The sequence below is a fragment of the Camarhynchus parvulus genome, chromosome 3 (genome assembly GCF_901933205.1).
Source record: "Camarhynchus parvulus chromosome 3, STF_HiC, whole genome shotgun sequence".
NCBI classification, from domain to species: domain Eukaryota; kingdom Metazoa; phylum Chordata; class Aves; order Passeriformes; family Thraupidae; genus Camarhynchus; species Camarhynchus parvulus.
Window position 1 is genome coordinate 44,486,158 of NC_044573.1, and position 20,990 is coordinate 44,507,147.

Here is a 20,990-nt window from a genome sequence, read left to right on the forward strand (position 1 = left end):
TTTTTAGATCTTTCTCTGACAAGATCAGCTCCATAAGCACTGATTCCTCAATGTTCAAAGGAAAACAAACACTCCTTTTCTGGATGTGTTCTCCTCTTTCTAAAAGATATTAGAAACTGAATTACCTGCAGTATAAAAATTATAGTTGGTGTAGCAATACAGCTTACAATGCTATGATGCAGAAGCCTTCAATAGAACCATATAAGCTACATATTTAATCTCGTCCATTTTTTTGTTTTAAACTGCATATTTTGTTGGCTGTGTTTTGGTTTGTGTTTATAGTCTTTGTTGCTTTGCTTGGTGAATTGCACTTGAACAAGCCTATGCTACTTTTAAATAGATGACGTTTTCAGATTTAGGGCAGCAAATTCTGAATCAAACTAATACACTAGGGAACATACACTAACGTTTGATAATATTATTTTTTTATTAACAGTACTATTACTCTGTGAGAATATTTCCTGGTCAAGAACCTGCTAATGTCTGGGTGGGCTGGATTACATCAGACTTTCACCAGTATGACACAAGCTTTGACTTGGACAGAGTGCGTACCGTCACAGTTACACTGGGAGACGAAAAAGGGAAGGTTCATGAAAGGTTTGTTACAATTTGCTTAAGAAGACTTGTATTTTATACCTGTACAAGCAGCTTGCAATTTATAAGGTGTAAATCTACTCCATTTAATGTAATTGGATTGATGTAGAAAAAATAAAAAACAGCAGTAGTAGGAAAAAGTGTCAATTTAATTGTTATGTGCTCTTGCTTGTGAAGAAGCAGTGGACTAATAGTCTAGTCAAATCAATAGGTACAGAAAAGTAAAATAGTGCAACTTTCTATATAGTTTGAAATTATGATCCTGTAAATATTGACTTGTGAGGCCAAAATCAGTACATGAGCTCATTTCAGCACTTCAGATTATTATATGTACCAGCAGCTTTTCTTATGCTTAACATTAAATGATTTAAAACTTTGACTTACAAAGTCAGTTTCATCTTTGGTATTTTACAAACGATGTGGACTTTTTCATACATTGGCATCTTAAGGTTTTATTTTTCTTTCCGTTATGATGTCCATGTTTCATTGAATTTTGGCAGTGGTTAGGATGTGATCCATTGTTTTCAGCCACAAGGCCCTGTATCTTTGCAGCCATGAAAGATTGTTCTTAGTATGTTGCAGAAATTGTGCACACCATTCATAAATAAATTTGTCTTTTGACATTCAGTATAAAACGCAGCAACTGCTATATGGTGTGCGCAGGAGAGAGCCTGAGCCCTGGACAAGGACGTAATAATAACGGTCTGGAGATTGGTTGCTTGGTTGATGCTGCCAGTGGCCTGCTGACCTTCACAGCTAATGGCAAGGAGCTAGGCACATACTATCAAGTGAGTATTTTTTTAGGATGTATTGCAGCAAGAAGGGGGAAAACTGAATCCTTTGCCTGTAGCATTAGAGGCTTTAGTACAAGATTGTAGAGAAAAAGTAGTCATCACTGCTATGGCAGTAATTTTTCCCTTTGTTTAATCTAGGTTGAACCAAGTACGAAGTTGTTTCCTGCTGTATTTGCTCAAGCTACAAGCCCCAATGTTTTCCAGTTTGAATTGGGAAGAATAAAGGTAAATAATGCTGGATTTTGTGCAGGTTTAGGACTAACAAATCATACAAAATGAGTTTATTTTATTTTTGCCATTTATTTCCTGTGATGTGTTCTTGGTATTTGGGACGTTTCTATGATTCCAAGTGTTTGCACTATTGCTATTTTTATTCTTAACTCAGTTTTCAATACTTAATGAATTTAAAATACAGTGCATTGAATTAAAAGGGTTGAAACTAATCAGAATTTTCTGAGTTTTGTCTTTCATGGTGAAACAAAATCACTTGGGTTGGTAAAGCAAATCTCTTCATTTTATGAACAGAGAATGGATGACTGGTGTATCCGAAGAATTTGGTTAGAGTTTTAAAATAATTTTTAAAGTACATTCAGGTAGAACACAAGAAAACTGAGCTGAATTTTTCTATCTTTCTTTGGATATTTGGATGTCTAAGAAATCAGAAGAGGTAAAAAAAAAAAGTGGAGTCCAAGGAAGTAACTACATGTGGCAGTCAAGTTCTTAAAAAACAAATATGGAAAATGCTGTCTTGCTGCTATCTTCCAACTGTTGCTTGTTTTAAAAACTAGCGAAAATGCCGATTTCCTGTTTTACTTGACTTTACTATATGTTGAGTATATTTCTGGAAAAGAAATGTAGTGTTTAGTAAGGATAAGGAAACTGACTGTCTCTTCCATTGGAATTTTCCAGAATGTAATGCCATTATCTGCTGGATTATTCAAAAGTGAACACAAAAACCCAGTCTCTCAATGTCCCCCACGTCTCCATGTCCAGTTTCTGACTCATGTGCTTTGGAGCAGAGTGCCAAACCACTTCTTGAAGGTGGATGTGTCTCGGATCAGTGAACGGCAAGGCTGGATGATACAGTGCCTGAATCCTTTGCAGTTCATGGCTCTTCATATTCCTGAGGAAAACAGGTTGATGTTTGTTTTGTACTGTACCAGAATTATGTTGGAATTATGAACCTAGTCATACAATTCCATCCATGTAAGAAAGGCCCAAGGTCTTCTCTGTGTTTATAACCCAAGTAAATACAGACAGTGTGTTTTAATTAATGTTAAAAATTATATAAATTTCAGTGTTTTAAAATCTCCCTTCTTTTATTCTGTTTCCAACCTCTCCCAGTTTTTCTCCAAACATGTCAATAGTACATGTAGATTTGCAAAGTAAATGAAAGAAACTCTGCTTATATATTATTAAAGATAATCTGTAAAATAAGCAAAAATCTGGTTATGTTGAGATTTTTCAAGATTTGTGACCGATTTAATTATTCTGTTCCCTTAATTTTCCTAAATTTAATTGAAACAATTGAAGAATTTAATTCTGTGATTTCCTTGATACCCAAATTTGTGAGCATTTTGCCAGTGCCTAAACTGAAAACAAAGCCACCAAGAACCCCAACACTGAACCTTCTTCAAATGTACTGGTTAGTCTGTTGCCACTTTACACCCCAGATTTAAAGCCAGTAAATGATATAAATATCTTAACTCCAACTGGTTTTAAAACCCTAATTTTCAGTTATGTGAATTCTTGTTCGTACTATAAAAAAATATTCTGTGTTAAGTAAATAATATGCATTTTTCCCCACTGAAAGTAGTTAAAGTAATGATTTTAGGAGTGACTTGAATAAATTTGATATTAAACTTTGTTATTAGTCTTGATTATTACACTGACAGTGTTTCTCACATGAAAGCTGAAATGTGGGAAAAACCCATCCCTGGAACTGATATTGTGCTGATGTTATCCTTAGGGAGAAGTTTCAATCCCTTAAAAAGACATTTTTGCCTATGTGATTTACTGTGTTGTTTTTCCCTCTCCCCAGAACAATTGATATTTTAGAGCTGACAGAACAAGAGGAATTGCTGAAATTTCACTACCACACCCTCCGATTGTACTCAGCTGTTTGTGCTTTAGGCAACAACCGAGTGGCCCATGCTCTGTGCAGCCATGTGGATGAATCTCAGCTCCTGTATGCTATTGAGAATAAATACATGCCAGGATTATTACGTGCAGGATATTATGACTTGCTCATTGACATCCATCTCAATACCTATGCAACTGCCAGGCTGATGATGAATAATGAATTTATAGTTCCAATGACAGATGAGACCAAGAGTATTACTTTGTTCCCTGATGAAAACAAAAAACACGGCCTTCCTGGTATAGGACTCAGCACTTCATTAAGGCCAAGAATGCAGTTTTCCTCTCCGAGTTTTGTAAGCATTAGCAGTGAATGCTTTCAGTTCAGCCCTGAGTTCCCTCTGGAAATTTTGAAGGCCAAAACCATAGAGATGCTGACTGAAGCTGTTCAGGAGGGGAGTCTCCACGTCAGAGATCCAGTTGGAGGTTCTACAGAATTTCTGTTTGTTCCTCTCATCAAACTCTTTTATACCCTCCTAATTATGGGAATCTTCCACAATGAGGATCTGAAACACATCTTGCAGTTGATTGAGCCCCGAGTTTTCAAAGAAGCAATGAGCCAGGAGGATGAAATTGATTTCTCAGAGACGGAGTTCAGTTCGGATGAGCTCAAGTCAGAAGAAGGAGAAGAAGAAACCAGAGGGGAGCAAATGCCAAAGGAAGGGCTCCTTCAGATGAAACTTCCAGAACCTGTTAAATTACAGGTAAAAATACTGTCTTGATAGTGGTTGCTCCTGTTTTCTTCATGTGGTAATTTATTTATTTTCAAGGAATAAAGCATTTTGAAATTAATGTTTTCAGTTAAATGGAGATGTAATTTCCTTACAGAAAATGAGAAGACTTAGTATCTTTCTGATGATATAAACTTGCTCACCATAGAATGAGCAACTATGGTTTCATTAAAAAGAATGACTTGCTCAATGCAATTAATAGTGAATTCCTCCTTTTTATAGATTCAAACAGAAAAGAAATTCCCTAGAAGAAAGGGATAAATCCATTTTCTTGTAGCTTTAGTTATGTCTGAGGCACATTAATCCCTTGCAGATGCTAGATATTCCTGGTGTAAGGTTGCTTTATGTATAGTAAATAACAGCACGAAATTATCCAGACACTTCATTTGATAGTAACTTGTTGTAGGAAATCCATCCTTACTTGCATAATATGCAGAAGATATTTCTTAGCTTGCCAAATCACGTCTCTTACAACATTATTTTCTCAGATGTGCCACCTACTCCAGTACCTGTGTGACTGCCAAGTGCGACACCGAATAGAGGCCATTGTCGCATTTTCTGATGATTTTGTGGCCAAGCTCCAAGAGAATCAGCGCTTCCGGTACAATGAAGTGATGCAGGCCTTGAATATGTCTGCTGCCCTGACAGCTAGGAAGACAAAAGAATTTCGATCCCCTCCTCAAGAGCAGGTACAGCTTGCAATGGACAGTTTCTTTCTTGTTGTGCTTTATTTGCTTTTTATGTTGCAGAGTTTTGTTTGATTTTAAAGTTTTTCCTTTTGGAGATCAGTGTAATTTGTCTTTTCTTTGTATTCTCTAAGATTAACATGCTTCTGAACTTTAAAGATGATAAAAATGATTGTCCTTGCCCTGAAGAAATTCGGGATCAACTCTTGGATTTCCATGAAGACCTAATGACACACTGTGGTAAGTCTTGTTACTGAATATTTTTACTTTTTAAACTTTATTAGCTTTAGAAGCAATTTTAATAAGAAATTTTATGTAAGAAACATCAACTGAATAGTCTGTAAATTACACTGTAAAAATTTTAATTATCATGAAATAAAAATAATTAGCTTTCAGTCAAAACCAAGGAAATATTCTTATCCTTATCTGGTTAAACTAGAAGGGAGTGTTGTATGTTTTGTTTCATAACCATCTGTTTTGCAGGCTGACAAACTCAGTTCCTTCATTCTGTCCTTGTGGGGCAAGCAGTCCAGACATTAATGGGTCATTGTTTGATGCTTTCCAGCTTTTCAATATTTTTCTTGTGTTTGGTAACAGGAAATGCAGATTAAATAAATAATTTAGATGAGCATTTGAAAGGAAAGCAAAGTTTATCTTTTGATTCTTTCCATTTTTATTTAGTTGTTTTCCATTGTTCTCCTCTGTTGAAATTATTTAACATAATCTTTTTCATTACCTTTTTCTGGTGGGGGGAAAATAGGAATTTGCATTATCTACAAGCAGAAAATGAATTTTGTGGGCCAGAGGGCACATCATCATAGAGCAGAACTAATTATTCCATGTATTGCAAAATAAGTAAAACAGTTACACATCCTAAGTCCAATGTTTGCTTAGTCAGCCACCACTTGGGGATTCACGTTTTGTGGAATGCTTGAGAGACAATATATTGAAAGTTTGCAAACAAAAAAGCACAACTAGAGCTCAGGGAGTAGTGCGACTGTGGGAAAACAGACATTCCATTTAGGCAATTTGAGACCATCTCTGTGTTCCAATTGATAAGACATTTCAGTGTCTTTACTGTTAATTAGTTTGGTAGAGAAGACTACTATCCAAATAATTTTGTAATATGATTTAGTGTGTAATATGAATTTACTGATGATCATTGCTTAGTGTAGTGTCAATTGCCCTGTTACAACAAAGTGTAACAAAATAACTTTTAATATAAATGGAATTGTATCTAATGCAAAAAAATCAGACAGCTAGAACCAGATGCAGTAAATTGAGAAGAATGATGTTATGTCATGAAGAAACATCCTATAGAATTAAAGACTGCTAAAGATCTCTCCACAAAACCCTTAACTTCAGAAAATATTTTGGAAACTAAAAAATCCAGAAAATGGTTGAATGACATTTTTACTTGGACTTAGTGTGAGTAATAGGTGCAGATCAAGATTTTGAATTTCTCTGCAATGTATGCAGAGATCAATACGTTTAAGAGAAATGAGCTGATAGGAATCCCATGAAGTTCAGCACTGAGAAGTATAAAGTTCTGCACCTGGGAAGAAATAACTCCTGCAGGAAGGACAGGATAGGAACCAAATTAGAAACTAGCTTTGCACAAAGTACAAGCTACTGAAGTAGCTCTTCAGTACAAGAGAGACATGGCCATACTGGAGTGATGTCAGGGAGGAGATATCAAAGATAGTTAAATTCTTGGACCATCTTTTGTACAAGGAGAGAATGAGAGGACTGGGGTTTAGCTTTAAGAGGAAGCTCAAAGGGGGATGGTATCAATGTATATAAATATGTCTTGGGCAGGGGGAGTTTAGAAGGCTAAGACACACTTTCCTCGGATATGTCTAGTAACACAAGTTGAAAATCAGAGAATTCTATTTGTTTGTTACTGTAGGGTGCTGGAAGTCAAGGATAGGTTGCTCAGTGAGGTTGTGGAGTCTCTTCACCTTAGGAGATATTCAAAACCTCACTGGACATGGTTCTGGGCAACTTGCCCTAGTTGGACTTGTTTTGAGCTGGGAGGCTAGACTCTAAAGTCTCATTCCAAACACATCTGCTCTGTGATTCTGTGAATCTTCACATTAATTCTTTTTACATTTTTATGGCTTGTTACAGTAATGTTGTGAAAGAGCACTGTATTGTGAGAGTGGCTACTTCTGACTGATCGCTGGAAAGTATATTTGTTGTAACACTCGTACTTTCACTTCTTTTATATGTTTTACCTAAAAATCTTTACTACTACCACTTAACCACACTGTATCTCTAGGGGCTTTTATCTACACTTTTAAGCTACATGTCCAAAACACAGGCATCAGTGTTAGTGTGGAAAAGTGCATACTGGGGGACATATATTTATTGTATGTTTTATGTGTAACATCACACAAGTTTTACACTAAATTGCTAAGGTTACCTGTACTTTCCTGCTCGGCATGTATGCCTGTTCTATACTCGTTCAAATGCTGGTTAAGCATGTCCCATATAAAACTCTCAGAGCAGAGCAACAGTTCAGTTTAATTATGTTTCTACACACAGTGTGTCTGTAGCTTGCTTAATTTTATTCTTTCACTACTTGGAGCATTTTTTTAATTTCAGGAATTGAACTAGATGAAGATGGAACCTTGGATGGCAACAGTGATTCAACCATTAGGGGTCGCCTCCTATATCTTATGGAAAAAGTTACATATCTGAAGAAGAAACAAGATGAGAAGACAGTTGATGAGGAGGATAAGACATCCTGTAAGTAAAATTAAATCAGTTTATTGCAACATAATTACGAAAGGGAAAAGAAGCAGACCAGGAAGTTCTTCACACATTTTCAGCCATAACAAGGTGCATTTTTAGTGAAATAGGTGTGCGCTTTAAAGTTTGTAGCTTAACTCAAAACAAGCACAGATGGATTTATTAGGCAGATTTGTTTCCCAGTGGGATGTAGAGGAAAATTTCTTTTAGTAGCACTTTTGCCCCATATCCTTTGTTGGCTCATAAATTTTTCAGAATGTATCTTGCTTTTAATAGAATGAGTACAGACTTAATTATTGTAGCAAGGTCCTGTTTTATGAGAACTTCCTCAGCTGCAGCAGCTTCAAATCAGTATTTGCATGAAGATTACCATATGAAATAATCTGCCATTAGACTGTAATTAGCAGAAGCCTCCCCACTCAACCTGAAATTCAAGATTTGCTGACTGTAACTGCTGTTCTCATTTTTTCTGATACTTTCTGCCTTTTCATCTTGATAAGAATCCCTGCCACTGGCATCCTAGTTCTGCAGTTGGTGCCAACTGACTATGTAAATTTTATGTATCTTTTTATTTGTCAGTGTTGCCTTTATTTTTATCTTTTTCCTCCTTTTTTGTGGTATGTGGCACTTTCAAACGTCCTTATTTTTTATGTGATAATTAGAGGCTAGGTCTGTGCAGAATCTGGTGATGAATCTTATCTCTTCCTTTTTTTCCTTGTAGTAAGCATAAAAGCTCTATAAAACCTAATTCTCTCTTTCTCACATTAGTAGAAAGACTATTATATTAAACAAACAGACCCACAGATAGGTGAAATGCAGTATTGCAGTTATCAAAACAGGAACAAAGTGATTGCCTGCTCCCAGGATTCTTCATGAAAAAAAAAAGCAGAACAAACCAACCCACCCAAAAAGTGGTTTGTGTCCCTTCTTGTTATTAATTATTTCAGTTCTTCTGAAGTATTAGCCCAGACACCTTATTTTAAAAGTGTTGCTATTCTTACAAATTGCTATACTCTATGTCAATGGAAACACCTATAGTGCAGTACCTGGACAGTAACAATGAAATACATTATTACTGCTCTTTTTACCCCTTTCCCTCTATTAGCACGAATTCTCTTTTTGTTAAACATTCTATTTTCTGTAAACTCCTATTTCTTCAGTATCTTTCTGTAATTACTTTTCTTTTTGTTTGTTAGTTTGAGTTAACCTGGAATTACCTTAACTGCAATTATACAGCTTGTCTATGTCAACATATCTTTCCCAAACACACATACACCCCAACTAATAAAGATTATCAGTGGCACTACCAGATACAGATTTCTTGTTTCATTGGACACTGAACTGGGAATATGCAAATGATGATTTGTCATTTATTTAATATTAGTGTCTTTATTTCTTCTGAAAGGCCTTTTTCTTTGGCAAAATAATAAATTAAATTATTTTGAGGTGTGCATTACAAAACTTTGAGTGGATTCAGAACTTAGACATGTAAATAAATATCATTTACATCTACTACCAGTATAATTTTTCAGCCTTACTTCATAATAGGCTAAAAAAGCACTCAGGCCTGTATTCATAGAAAAATATTGAAAGCAATATACAGAAATAACTCTGGTGACTTCGTGAGAATCCTGTATGTCTTCATAAATTTTTATGTTTCATTTTAATTTTTAGTATAGGCTTTTGGTTTTGAGATATTTCTGCTTCTCTTGCATGGTTTTATTTTTCTTTGATAGACTGCTGAAGAAATACTAAGGAAAAAATACTTCTTAGGAATTAAATTAATTCCAATTTATGTTGCACAGTGGGTTCTGAGGGACTAGCAGCAGAGAGATGAGCAATTAATGGTAATTCAGTGATTTATTTATTTTCTTCACAGCTACTCTCCAGCAGTTGATTTCAGACACAATGGTGCGTTGGGCCCAGGAGTCAGTGATAGAAGACCCGGAGTTAGTGAGGGCCATGTTTGTGCTGCTCCATCGCCAGTATGATGGTATTGGTGGCCTGGTTCGAGCCCTGCCAAAGACCTACACCATAAATAGTGTGTCTGTGGAAGACACCATCAATCTTCTGGCATCCCTCGGCCAAATCCGTTCTTTGCTTAGTGTCAGAATGGGGAAGGAAGAGGAGAAACTTATGATTCGTGGATTAGGGTAAATAACTGGAGTGTAACTTCTCTTTACAGATTTTGTTATTTGCTGTATGGTTATGGCCAAGGTTGCACCTGAAGTTTGAATCTGAATATGGGTGTAAATGCAGGCACTGCTGTCAGTTATGCAGTATCCTCGGTAGTAAAATAAAACCTTTGCAGCATTTTAGGTATCATATGGGGGGAGAAGCAGTTGACATCTGTAAGACTTCTGAAAAAATTTGAAAAGATGTATGTAATATTTTATGATAACAGAACCTATCTTATTACTACATTTTAAATAGTATGGCTGTGAAGAATCCTGTCAAGAGTACTACCCATTCTCTATGAACGCACCAACTCTTGGCTCTTGACACATAGGATTTCCCACAGCAGTCAGTTAATGGAGTTGTGCTTATCCATGTCTGTACATATACCATCCTTTTTATTGCACTAAATGTAGATAATGGGTTTGAGCTGGGAAGTAGTTCACACATCGTTATTCTTCCTAATTATATGATTAATAATAGTGAAGTATAGGCTAATAAAGAGGTCAGTTGGAGGAAACAGTAAAGCAAACATGATAGTCTCTAGCAGGAAAGAGGTTAGTTGTTTTTTTTCACTCATGTTTTTCAAAGAGATGTCTTTTGATTTTAAGCATCAGCTGTGATCTGTTGAAAATCTCCAGCAAGAGCAATGACAACAAAAAACAGTATTACATAAAGAATGCCAGGAATGCAAACAGAAGGAAAGCTTTTGTTGTGCAAAATGCTTTTTTTTCCTGTTTGTTTTTTAACTTACTGAAACCTCATATATCCAGAAAATGTCCATACATAATTTTGCATTGTCATTATAAACAATGCCTACTTCTCAGGTTACCAGCAGGTCTTATCAGTGTTTCATGTGCTGAAGTCTTTGGCATACTCATGGTAAGGCTTTGGCAAAAGGCAGAGTTTGGCGTCTGTCAAGAGACATGAAGTACTGGCATTTCCAAATCAACCTTTTTATACAGATTGAAAGTGTTTGAGTTCACTCCAGTTTAGGAAGTCTAAAATAAGTGAGTGATGACTAGATTTGGTTTTCATGTCATGTTCTGTGTTTAGTTCTTATACATTTTTTCCCTCAATATTTTCTACTGTGAGTTAAGAACCAAGATTTTCTGAATATATTGAATGTTAATGGTTTTCTTGCTGATATGTGAAAGTCTGGTGTAACTTAAGCCACTGTTGTCACTACTTCTTCCTGTCACCTTTCTTGGTAGTCTCCATAATATCTTGTTTAACTTGTTACCCAGCTGCAGTATTTTTACCTTTTCTAGGCTAAACTGAGCTCCAATACCTTTTCAGAAATGCCAGGGGTTTTGGTTTGTTTGTTTGTTTGTTTGTTTGGGGTTTTTTTTGTGTTTTTTTTTTTTCTGTGAGTGATATTCCTTTCTTTCAGCTGTTAAGATTTTTTTTCCCCAAGCATGACATTTTATAATTCAGTTCACACTTAAACAAAACACTGAAAGTGGATGTAATTTGCAAAGTAGTGCAATGTTGCTAGCCAGCCCTTGAGGTGACATTTTGACTTTCTGTACTGCTTTCTGTAAAAGAAAGCTGCTGCAGATAACCAGAAGTTTAGAATGTCTTGGAAGATTGATACCATTGAGGTCTTTTTTCAAGCCTGAAGCATTAGTGGAGAAAGGAGATGAGACAGCATTTGGAGGCTTCATTACTGATGTGAAATTCAGTTTTAGGTTTTAGAGAAAAAATTACTGGAAGTCAAAAACTCAGTGTCAAATAGTCTTCTTCACATCTCATCTTTTAAAAGGCTGAATTTTCCCTGCCCAAGAGGAGGAGTTTTTGGTCAGGAAGAAAAAAAACCAAAAGTGTTTAAAATGTACAGTGAAATTTTAACAGTTGCCACCAGTATTTTCTCTAGTGACCTGCTAATCCTTTTCTTCCATGGCCTAATTGCTTTCACAGTTATTGATGGGTTTTATTTGATTTCAAGAGTAATTATATTTTTTATAAATTTAATTACTCCTTAAACTGGACATTTTTATTGGATATACCATGTCAAATAAAATATTGACATTATGATCTTAAAGTCTGATTTTAACTATGAAAATCTGTTCTGATGAAATATGTAGAAGAGTTCTGCTGAACAGTAAACTGTGAATAACATTTGTGCAGCTTCTGGTTTTGACACTTAGAAGATAGCTGGATTCCTCTTTCCCCTAGGATTTTTTTATTGCTTTCGATGGCAGATAGCAAATATCTCCATGTTTTAATAATCTAAAAGGCATTTTGTGTCAAAAATATTACATTATTGAATTTAAAATATAAAATAATATAGCAGTTTTGATGATGCTCTTGTCAGAACATAGTTTTAGATCTGAGCAGAATTTCTAATGAGAGTAGAAGACTCTTCTACTCCAGTGTAATCAAGGGGTAATTAGTGCACTAACTATAATATGGGAAAATAAAGATCACGTTCTTCCACAGTGTGCATAGAAAAATAGACTGGAGAGATTGAAACTCAAGGGGAAAAGTCCCTGAGGTAATTTTTTACTTCAGGAGGTGGTGAAGAATTGCACAGTAAATCAGCTTTGCAAATAACATAATAGGTAAACTACTTGTCCATAACATTTTTTAATTTTGTTTTCCTGTAGAGACATCATGAATAACAAAGTATTTTACCAACATCCAAATCTCATGAGAGCTTTAGGTATGCATGAAACTGTCATGGAAGTAATGGTGAATGTGCTTGGTGGAGGAGAATCCAAGGTAAAGCATTTCACTGTTAGAAGGCAGAGCATTTGCAATAGAGCTCTTCAAAGCTTTTTTCTATAAAGCACTGAGCTGTCACTGGAGGTACTGGGATCATAACCTCTTACTAATTTCCATTACCATAACAGTTGACTTAAGTTTTTAGAAGAATCTGTCCTTCCATTCCAGAGGAAGGTATTATTAACATTGTAATTTTAGGTGCTTTAAAGAAAAAACTGTAGCACTTTCTATATTTATTATGTTTTAAAGGGGAGGTCTTTTTATCAATTAATTAAAAAAACAACTCAGTATTACTCTATGAAACTGAATATACACCTTTTTTCATGTTTGAATCTAGAATCTGTGGGTTATCCCAGCTTTAGATTTTAAAGCCACCTTGATCTTTGAAGCTTAAGGTGTTACTATCTACCTGGGAAAGTCTTGTTGATTCCAGTGAGAAACCTAAACAGTTAATTTCCCTGGGGGGGCAATAATTTTATATAAAGCCTCCTAACATACATGTTAGTTTGTTAGAAGGCTTTATATAAAATGATCGTTTGCATGTTGCATGTCTGTATTAGAGTTTGAACTTCAATCTGTCTTTATTTGCTTCTTAGGAAATCACTTTCCCAAAGATGGTAGCAAACTGCTGCCGTTTTCTATGTTATTTTTGCCGCATCAGCAGGCAGAATCAAAAAGCTATGTTTGATCATCTTAGCTATTTGTTGGAAAACAGCAGTGTTGGCCTTGGTAAGTATTAAAATAAAGTTTAAAACTTCCTCCTGATCTATATGTGAAACCACCTGTATCTTTCTTCATCCCTCTATTTACTCACTATCTATTGAAATTTCTCCTATTTCAGGTGCAAAATGTCTTCATTAACTGTATTGCTAACTCTAGACAGCTCCCCTGACAGTAGCATTAAGTTGAGCTAATTTAGTACACTTTGTTGTATATGCCTGAACATTCAGAGAGACTCAGTGGTTAGTTGCTAATGTTGAGTAACAGAATATATTCCTGTTTTCACAAAGAGAATCACTGATATGTTTTGGCAGCATTTCTTTAAGGCTTACCTCTCACTGCAAGCTTGCACCCCTACACTTTTTTTCTGTGTACTGGTCAGTATACAGCTATGGCAGTGGGAGAAACACAGAGCTCATTTGCTTGATTAGGTGCATGATTTGATGTCCAGAAATGAACCTTGAAACTTTCTTGACATGTTTGCTTTCCTTTGCTCACCTGAAATGTTGTAGAGGAAATATATTTATCCTCATGTAATTTTGTAATTGAAATTGACAATATATATGTATTTAGGAATCCTCATGGTAATTTTTAAAATGATCCTGAATGTTTAAAGGCATAGAGCAGAAGTGTAAACTCAAAATTTTTTTGAGGAGGAAGAGCCCAAATCAAATGCCTTTGGAGAGTCAATATATGAAAACCTTAGATTTTTCTAATGCTATATTTACTGCCATTTTAAAAAAATACATAATCTTCTATTTTAAAGTGTAAAGATATTTTCTATTTCAATGCATTTGGTGGCATGTCTGTGTATTAGACATATAATCATTACTGTATTTTCCTCAAAACAGAGTTATGTCAGTTAGGAAAATGAGAATGAGATCTTAAAGTATATGGTGAGAAGAGGAATGTGCAAGACAAGCTGTTTATAGCTTGAACATTCATATTGTATTTTCATTTCATATCAGTGTCAAATTTCATGCAAGTACGTATTATAAAGTGAGATTGTTAATTATATATTTATAATCATGTCCTTACTAATGACAAAATGTTGCATCTTATTAAAAAAAGTTAATGCATTTCCTGTGACTTTGTTGGGGTTTAAATTGGTGTTAAAACTAAATGTTATTTTAACAGCCTCTCCTTCTATGCGAGGGTCAACTCCTTTAGATGTTGCTGCAGCGTCTGTAATGGATAACAATGAGCTTGCTCTGGCTTTAAGGGAGCCTGATCTGGAGAAGGTTGGTAGCTTCTTCATCAAGCTTTTTTTTTCCCCTATGGAGAGGAGAAGATACCCCTTTCTTGGAGTGAGCAAAATCCAAGATTATATGGGAGTTTCTGGTACTTTTCAGGGGAAGACTGAGAACCTGGTTAGTTGTTCTTTCTGCTGGTGGTCTGAAGAGTTGAACAGAGTTTGCGGTGATTACACACACAGTTGTAGCCAAAAGGAACTGCTTCAAAGGCAGCTCTTAATTTTGCAGTAGTGGAGTCCATATCCAACAAATCTTGGTTGCTAAAATCTTGCTTTGTTGTTCTTTTGAATGGTGACATGCAGTGGTGACATGAGGCAATAAGGGTTACTAGGAGCTTTGTGACAACTTGTTACAATATATGACAAATTTTCATGGAGATATCTGTCTATATCTGTTGTATTTTCCCCTAACATTTAAACCTGTTTCAGAAAAGTTTAAGAAATTTGGATTAATTACACTAAAGAATGAAACACTCAAGAGAATCTGTGACAATTGTGTAGTATGTCTAAATTGCTGCTGCAAGGAGGAATAGAATAATAGTTACTCTGTCAGTAGTGGATAAAAAAAGCAGATTAAATAACGGAAAGACAGATTCAAGGTAGACATTAAAAAATCACTCTGAAGAAAAGACAGAGGAATTGCAATATCTAATTTCTTTTTGAAGACCTCACATTCTGGAAATGATATAATCTTCATAGGAAAACATCTGTCAGAAGTAATAAAAGTGCATATGTTCCTTTCTTGAATAGGAAGATGGACCATGTGTGTTTAAAAGGACATTTTCAGTCTTACCATTATTATAAGTGCTCAGCAAGAAGAAGCTGTCAAAACTGGCTAAAGGCTGTGCTTTCAATTCTTACAATTCAGAAAGGAAAGGGCCAACTGATTACTACTGAGCCTATAGTCCTGAGTTACAAGGAGTGTAATTCCTGCTGTAATTACTGCTGTGTATTTAAAAAAGAAAGGAAAAAAAAGCAAGTGAAAATGAATGGTCAAAATAAAAGAGTGGAGCTTTTATTCTTCATGAAAGAAAAGATATGTTTTTGATTAAGGATGGTGTGTAGTTGGAGGATATTGCAAAACTGACTAATTTGTAATGCTCAGAGTTGCAAGAGAAATGAGAAAACAGGTAGAGAAGCATATTCTAGAGAGACAAATGATGAAATTGAGATAAGTAGGTCGTGCAGTTCATGGCAGGAGTAAGAAAAGCCTGGAAAAGTGAGCTAAGAAAGAGGGCGCTCTTCAGATTTGTGCAGAGCATGATACAGTTTTGTCAGGAATAAGAGATTGAGGTTACCATATCTTGACAATGTATGAGGAGGCTTCCCTTGAATTTGAACTTCTCTTCTTTTTCACATTTAATATCTTTTTCTTCCAACTTTGCTTTTAGGTGGTTCGCTACTTGGCTGGATGTGGGTTGCAGAGTTGTCCTTTGTTGATTTGTAAAGGCTACCCGGACATTGGTTGGAATCCAGTTGAAGGGGAAAGATATTTGGATTTTCTTCGTTTTGCTGTTTTTTGCAATGGTAGAGTAGAAGCCTAAACATTTTATAACTTCCCCCAATATCCAAATAAGTTTATAATTTTAAATAGTAAGACGAGCTAACTTGGTAAGTTACTGTGAATTAAAAGAAACTGCAGAAAGAGTAGAATTATTTAAGACACATATTAACTTGTGAAATGGGCATTTAGGGTCCTGTGGACCTGTGCCCCATTTTTTGGATCCAGCTTTGGTTTTGAAATGCCCGTGTCTCCTTTGGAAGTAGAGCAGAGATTGCTAAATCTTTTTGTGATAAAATAATGGTAGATAAAGAGCCAAAGCCTTATCTTTTAATGAAAATTTAGTTAGTCCAGTTTTAGTGTCCAAGCAGTTATATTGGTCCCCTCATTAACCCTTGCACTTGACTGAATCTTTACTAAAATTCAGTAGTTTCAGTGGTGCTTTAAACATCCTTTACTACATAGTTAATTCTGTGGCTTTAATACATTTTGAATAAAAACACGTTTGGTTTTTTTTTTTTCATTTCATTGCAGTAATAGAGGAGTATGTGTGTTTATGTAACTGTGCTGTGATATTTAAACTGTTTTGTAGTAAAAAGTATCTATGTGTTCTGCTCTTTTGTGTGCCTTTTTTCTGATTATATTTCAGAACTATTTTTGATATAATCTTGTATCTTGATATTTGTTCTATGTGGTAGGAGAGAGTGTAGAGGAGAATGCTAATGTTGTAGTCAGACTGCTTATTCGCCGACCTGAATGTTTTGGTCCTGCTCTAAGAGGAGAAGGAGGCAATGGGTTGCTTGCTGCAATGGAGGAGGCAATACAAATATCAGAAGATCGAGCAAGAGATGGGCCTTCCCCAAGTAATGGATCTGGTAAAACCCTGTAGGTGCAGTAGAATTGCTTACATTGTCATAATATTTGTTTATTTGTTTTGTAATATTAGATGTGAAATGACTTCTTTGTTTTAACACCTGAATTATCAGTTCATTCTTCCTGGGATTCTGTGTTGGAGAGAGATTTATCTTTTTCTAAACAGTGCTTCCTCTGCACTATTAATTTAAGTAACTCTCTCTAAATATTAGGACATCTCTAGAATTCTGTTTGTTCTTTTTCATTCCATTAAGAGTCAGTCCACTGATGCAAAATGAGACAGATAAATGGTACCAGTGGTTACAATGGAGATGTTGCTGCAATCTTTTAGGGACAAAATACATTCTGTCTTACTCTGCTGTAAGTCCATTTGTTGACAGAAGCCACTCTCTATAAGCTGTTATACCTATGAGAAAATTTTCTTTCATTATTACTGTTGTTAAAAATGTGGTTTTTTAAAAATATTTTGTTTATTGTAACATCTAACTAATTACAGTGAAATAGAAGAACAAGAAGATGACACTATTCATATGGGAAATGCAATAATGACCTTTTATGCTGCCTTGATTGATCTCCTAGGACGTTGTGCTCCTGAAATGCATGTAAGTTTTATGTTCTTCATACACTGGAGGGTAAAGGCATCTTGTTTTACAGGTTACAGGTTTGCCATTCATTTTTTTCTCAGGTATTAGGTGTAGGAGAGGATGCCTCATGTTATCAAGTATTAAAGCAGTGGTATGGCCGCACAGTATCTTAGTGGACATAATGTCCTGTTCTATTCATTGACAAGAGGAAAAAAATTCTCAGAAGCTCTTCTTTTTAAAGGGATCATTCCCTTGTTTTTTTTGGTTTTTTTTTTTTTTTGGTTTGACTGTCCATTGTGACAATAAAATTCCTCAGATGTCCCTATTTTCTGTAATTGTGTAGAGTGATGTATTTTTTATAAACTAAAGTTTTATTCTTCATATACTTATTTTAAATAGACTTTTTAAGTTGCATATAAATGTAAATATTATTGGGCATTTTTTAAAAATGTAGGGATAAGCATTATACTTGGACATACGCATCAATATCTCAAAAACTTTTCACACCAACAAACCTTCTCAAAGAAAAGATGTCACTATTTCAGGCGTTAGATACAGAGAATTAGAAACACTATAAAAACTTTATCTCCTATTATGTTAGAGATTGAAACTATTTGAAAATATTTGCTGTTTATGATCAATATACATTATTATTCTTTAGAAATTTAGTTATACATAGTTTCTCATTTCACCCTGGAATGTGCCCTAATTAATATACATTGGTATAGATCAGTATCAGATTTGTGCAGGGATTGAGAACTTGAGAGAGGAGAGATATATGTAGTTAATAAGGTCAGTGTATGAATACCTGTTTTGTTTGAATAAGAAAATTGTCTGGTTTTCTCCTTGTCTTGCGTCCTTTTTTTAAAAAAAACCCAAACAATTGAGATACTTCAAAGTGTCTTATTTGACCAGGACAAAAACCCCTAATTTCTTCTATCTGAAAATCTGCTTTTGTTTTCCTCCCCACCCCTCCCACCATATACTGCTACGTTTTAAGGCTTTGTTCACCAGCTTTACCTAATTTCTGTTCTGAAAATGAACTTACTTTTATTTAATAAGCAAACATGTAGATTTGTAGACTTTGCACATTTGCATGCAAACTACAGCAAATTGATGCAGATTGCATGAAATTTACATTGTTAATTATAATGCAATTTTGAGAGCAGTTATTCTTTTGTATAGATGATAAAAAGAAGATCTTGCTAAATTTTTATTTGTCTTTTTATTAGCTAATTCATGCTGGTAAAGGGGAAGCCATTAGAATCAGATCAATTTTACGGTCTTTGATTCCACTTGAAGATTTGGTGGGAGTAATCAGTATTGCTTTTCACATGCCAACAATAGCAAAAGGTAAGATTTTTCTACACTTTTTCTCTCATCCTATTCTTATGATTTGCAATTTATTGACATATTGACACTCATACTTTTTTCAGCATTTATAAAAATTATAGAAATTCAACTACTTATTGTGAGAATTTAAAGACAGATCCTGTGTATCTCATACACGTTTCAAAAATCTTTCTGCGTGCTGTAGTCAACAATTCTGTGTACCCCTAAACCACTGATATAAATCCTGTTAAATTGAATTATGAAAATCTGTTACAACTTTAAAATGAAATTTTAAAATGCATGCTTTCTGATTTGAGAACTATTTTAAAATACTGCAGTCTCATTTCTCAATAACATAATCCTTAGCTCTTGCTGTTCTAACCGTATCAATTGCTTCTAGCAGATCTTAATAAGACACCAAAGTTGTTCTCCAGCAACTATGGTGAAGAGATAGGTGTGATATACATAGGGAAATGCATTTCTTTGCTTTTCCTGCCTATATGAAATTGATTACGATAGTGGGAGCTATGTGAGCACCTATATAAAAGGGAAAGGGATTACCTCTGCTTTTTTGTGGGGCTGGAGAGAAAACATTATAAATGCAACCCGGATTGTTTAGACACTCACAGCACAAGATTTTCCAATAGGTTACAGTGGAAAAGATAAAAAGATCAATAAGTCTATTTTACTAGTACTTATTAATGTTCCAAATAGGGATAGACCTATAGGCGAGGTCTCAGTAGCAATTTGCAGCTCATAGATACAGAAATGCTAATGTTCTTTCCAAAATGAAAGTAACAAAACTTTAAAATATTTAAATGAATTCCTTTCAGATATTTTGAGAGTTTTAAGATAGATAGGACTTGTTAGCACATTCTTAATTCTTTGTCATACATTAGAGATATGCTCACCAATGCTGCATTTCCAGGATCTCTGATGCAGCGTTCTTGCAATTTTTACTTTCCATCTACTTCTGCTGAGAACTAGGTAGTTATGAGGGTTAATGATTATGTTTTAGGTACTTAGCATTTAGAATATCAGCTGTTAAGAATCTCTTCATATACAAAGCATAAACATAAACATGCATAAGAAAAATGTGCAGGGACTTTGAGGGCTCTGGGTAGAATTTGTCTTATGCATTCTTTTTGATTTAACTGCAAATATGTTTCCTTTGTGTAACAAAAATATGGGGAAGATGCCTAGGTGTTAACAGAGATTCAAAAGCTCTGTCAGGTAGCAGCATGACTGCCTAGTCTGCTGATGAAGGAGAATCCTTGTCATTGAAGTCTTATTTCTTCCTTTTAGATGGTACTGTGGTGGAACCTGACATGTCTGCGGGGTTTTGCCCAGATCACAAGGCAGCCATGGTTTTGTTCCTTGACAGGGTCTATGGAATTGAGGACCAGGATTTTCTTCTACACCTTCTTGAAGTTGGCTTTCTGCCAGACCTTCGTGCTGCTGCCTCATTAGATACGGTAAGGGTTTCAGTCTGTTTTTATGTTGCTTCTCTTACCTTATTGAACACTACAGCGTTTTTCATCCCTTGGAAAAGCATTTTTGATGTCTTCACATCTTCTGTGTTTCTCAAATGCTGGCTGAACTGCATGTTGCTTCTTCTGAGCTTTGATAATTTTTCAAGATGCATCATCAGTGTAATGCTCACTTTTTAAGAACTTGCACTGATACCCTTATCTACAAAAGATGCAATGCTTTTCCCCAGGAGACTTTCTGAGCTTGTGCTATGGAATCCAAATCAGATGAGCTGCCAGTGAAGCAGCAGGGAAGAAGTGACTGGAAGCCTGTTTCCAGAGATAGACAGAAAGCGTTCATCTCTGTGCATTTGTTAGGGACACCTACACTGTTGTTTAGAAAATGACCACATTTCTATTTTAGTTCCTCCTCACTGTTGCTGCCTTTTTTTTTTTCCTCCTGTGAGTCTTATTTTCTCTCTAATTTCTTTTAGCTGTCTTGGTCCAGAAAGTTTAGATTTAGAGAGCTATTATGAGAGCTAAGACATTAAATTTGGTTTTCCTATTTGACCTTTTATGACAACGATTTTTTCTGAAAATAATGATGTTGTTATTTAGGATCATAGAATCATACAATTGTTAAGGTCAGAAAAGACCTC

At 35.2% G+C, this 20,990-nt stretch overlaps 1 protein-coding gene across 1 annotated transcript in view; it reads left to right on the plus strand.

Moving 5' to 3' along the window:
• RYR2 (ryanodine receptor 2) overlaps positions 1 to 20,990 on the plus strand; it is a 380,434-nt gene that overhangs the window by 247,667 nt on the left and 111,777 nt on the right. The window contains exons 32-48 of the mRNA XM_030944688.1: positions 437 to 597; positions 1,223 to 1,382; positions 1,527 to 1,613; positions 2,298 to 2,524; positions 3,430 to 4,231; positions 4,747 to 4,947; positions 5,079 to 5,184; positions 7,552 to 7,695; positions 9,578 to 9,851; positions 12,483 to 12,597; positions 13,197 to 13,329; positions 14,458 to 14,561; positions 15,964 to 16,099; positions 16,772 to 16,958; positions 17,443 to 17,548; positions 18,763 to 18,883; positions 20,168 to 20,337. Of these exons, the coding sequence (XP_030800548.1) occupies positions 437 to 597; positions 1,223 to 1,382; positions 1,527 to 1,613; positions 2,298 to 2,524; positions 3,430 to 4,231; positions 4,747 to 4,947; positions 5,079 to 5,184; positions 7,552 to 7,695; positions 9,578 to 9,851; positions 12,483 to 12,597; positions 13,197 to 13,329; positions 14,458 to 14,561; positions 15,964 to 16,099; positions 16,772 to 16,958; positions 17,443 to 17,548; positions 18,763 to 18,883; positions 20,168 to 20,337 (3,234 nt within the window). The remainder of the gene's footprint in view (positions 1 to 436; positions 598 to 1,222; positions 1,383 to 1,526; positions 1,614 to 2,297; positions 2,525 to 3,429; positions 4,232 to 4,746; positions 4,948 to 5,078; positions 5,185 to 7,551; positions 7,696 to 9,577; positions 9,852 to 12,482; positions 12,598 to 13,196; positions 13,330 to 14,457; positions 14,562 to 15,963; positions 16,100 to 16,771; positions 16,959 to 17,442; positions 17,549 to 18,762; positions 18,884 to 20,167; positions 20,338 to 20,990) is intronic.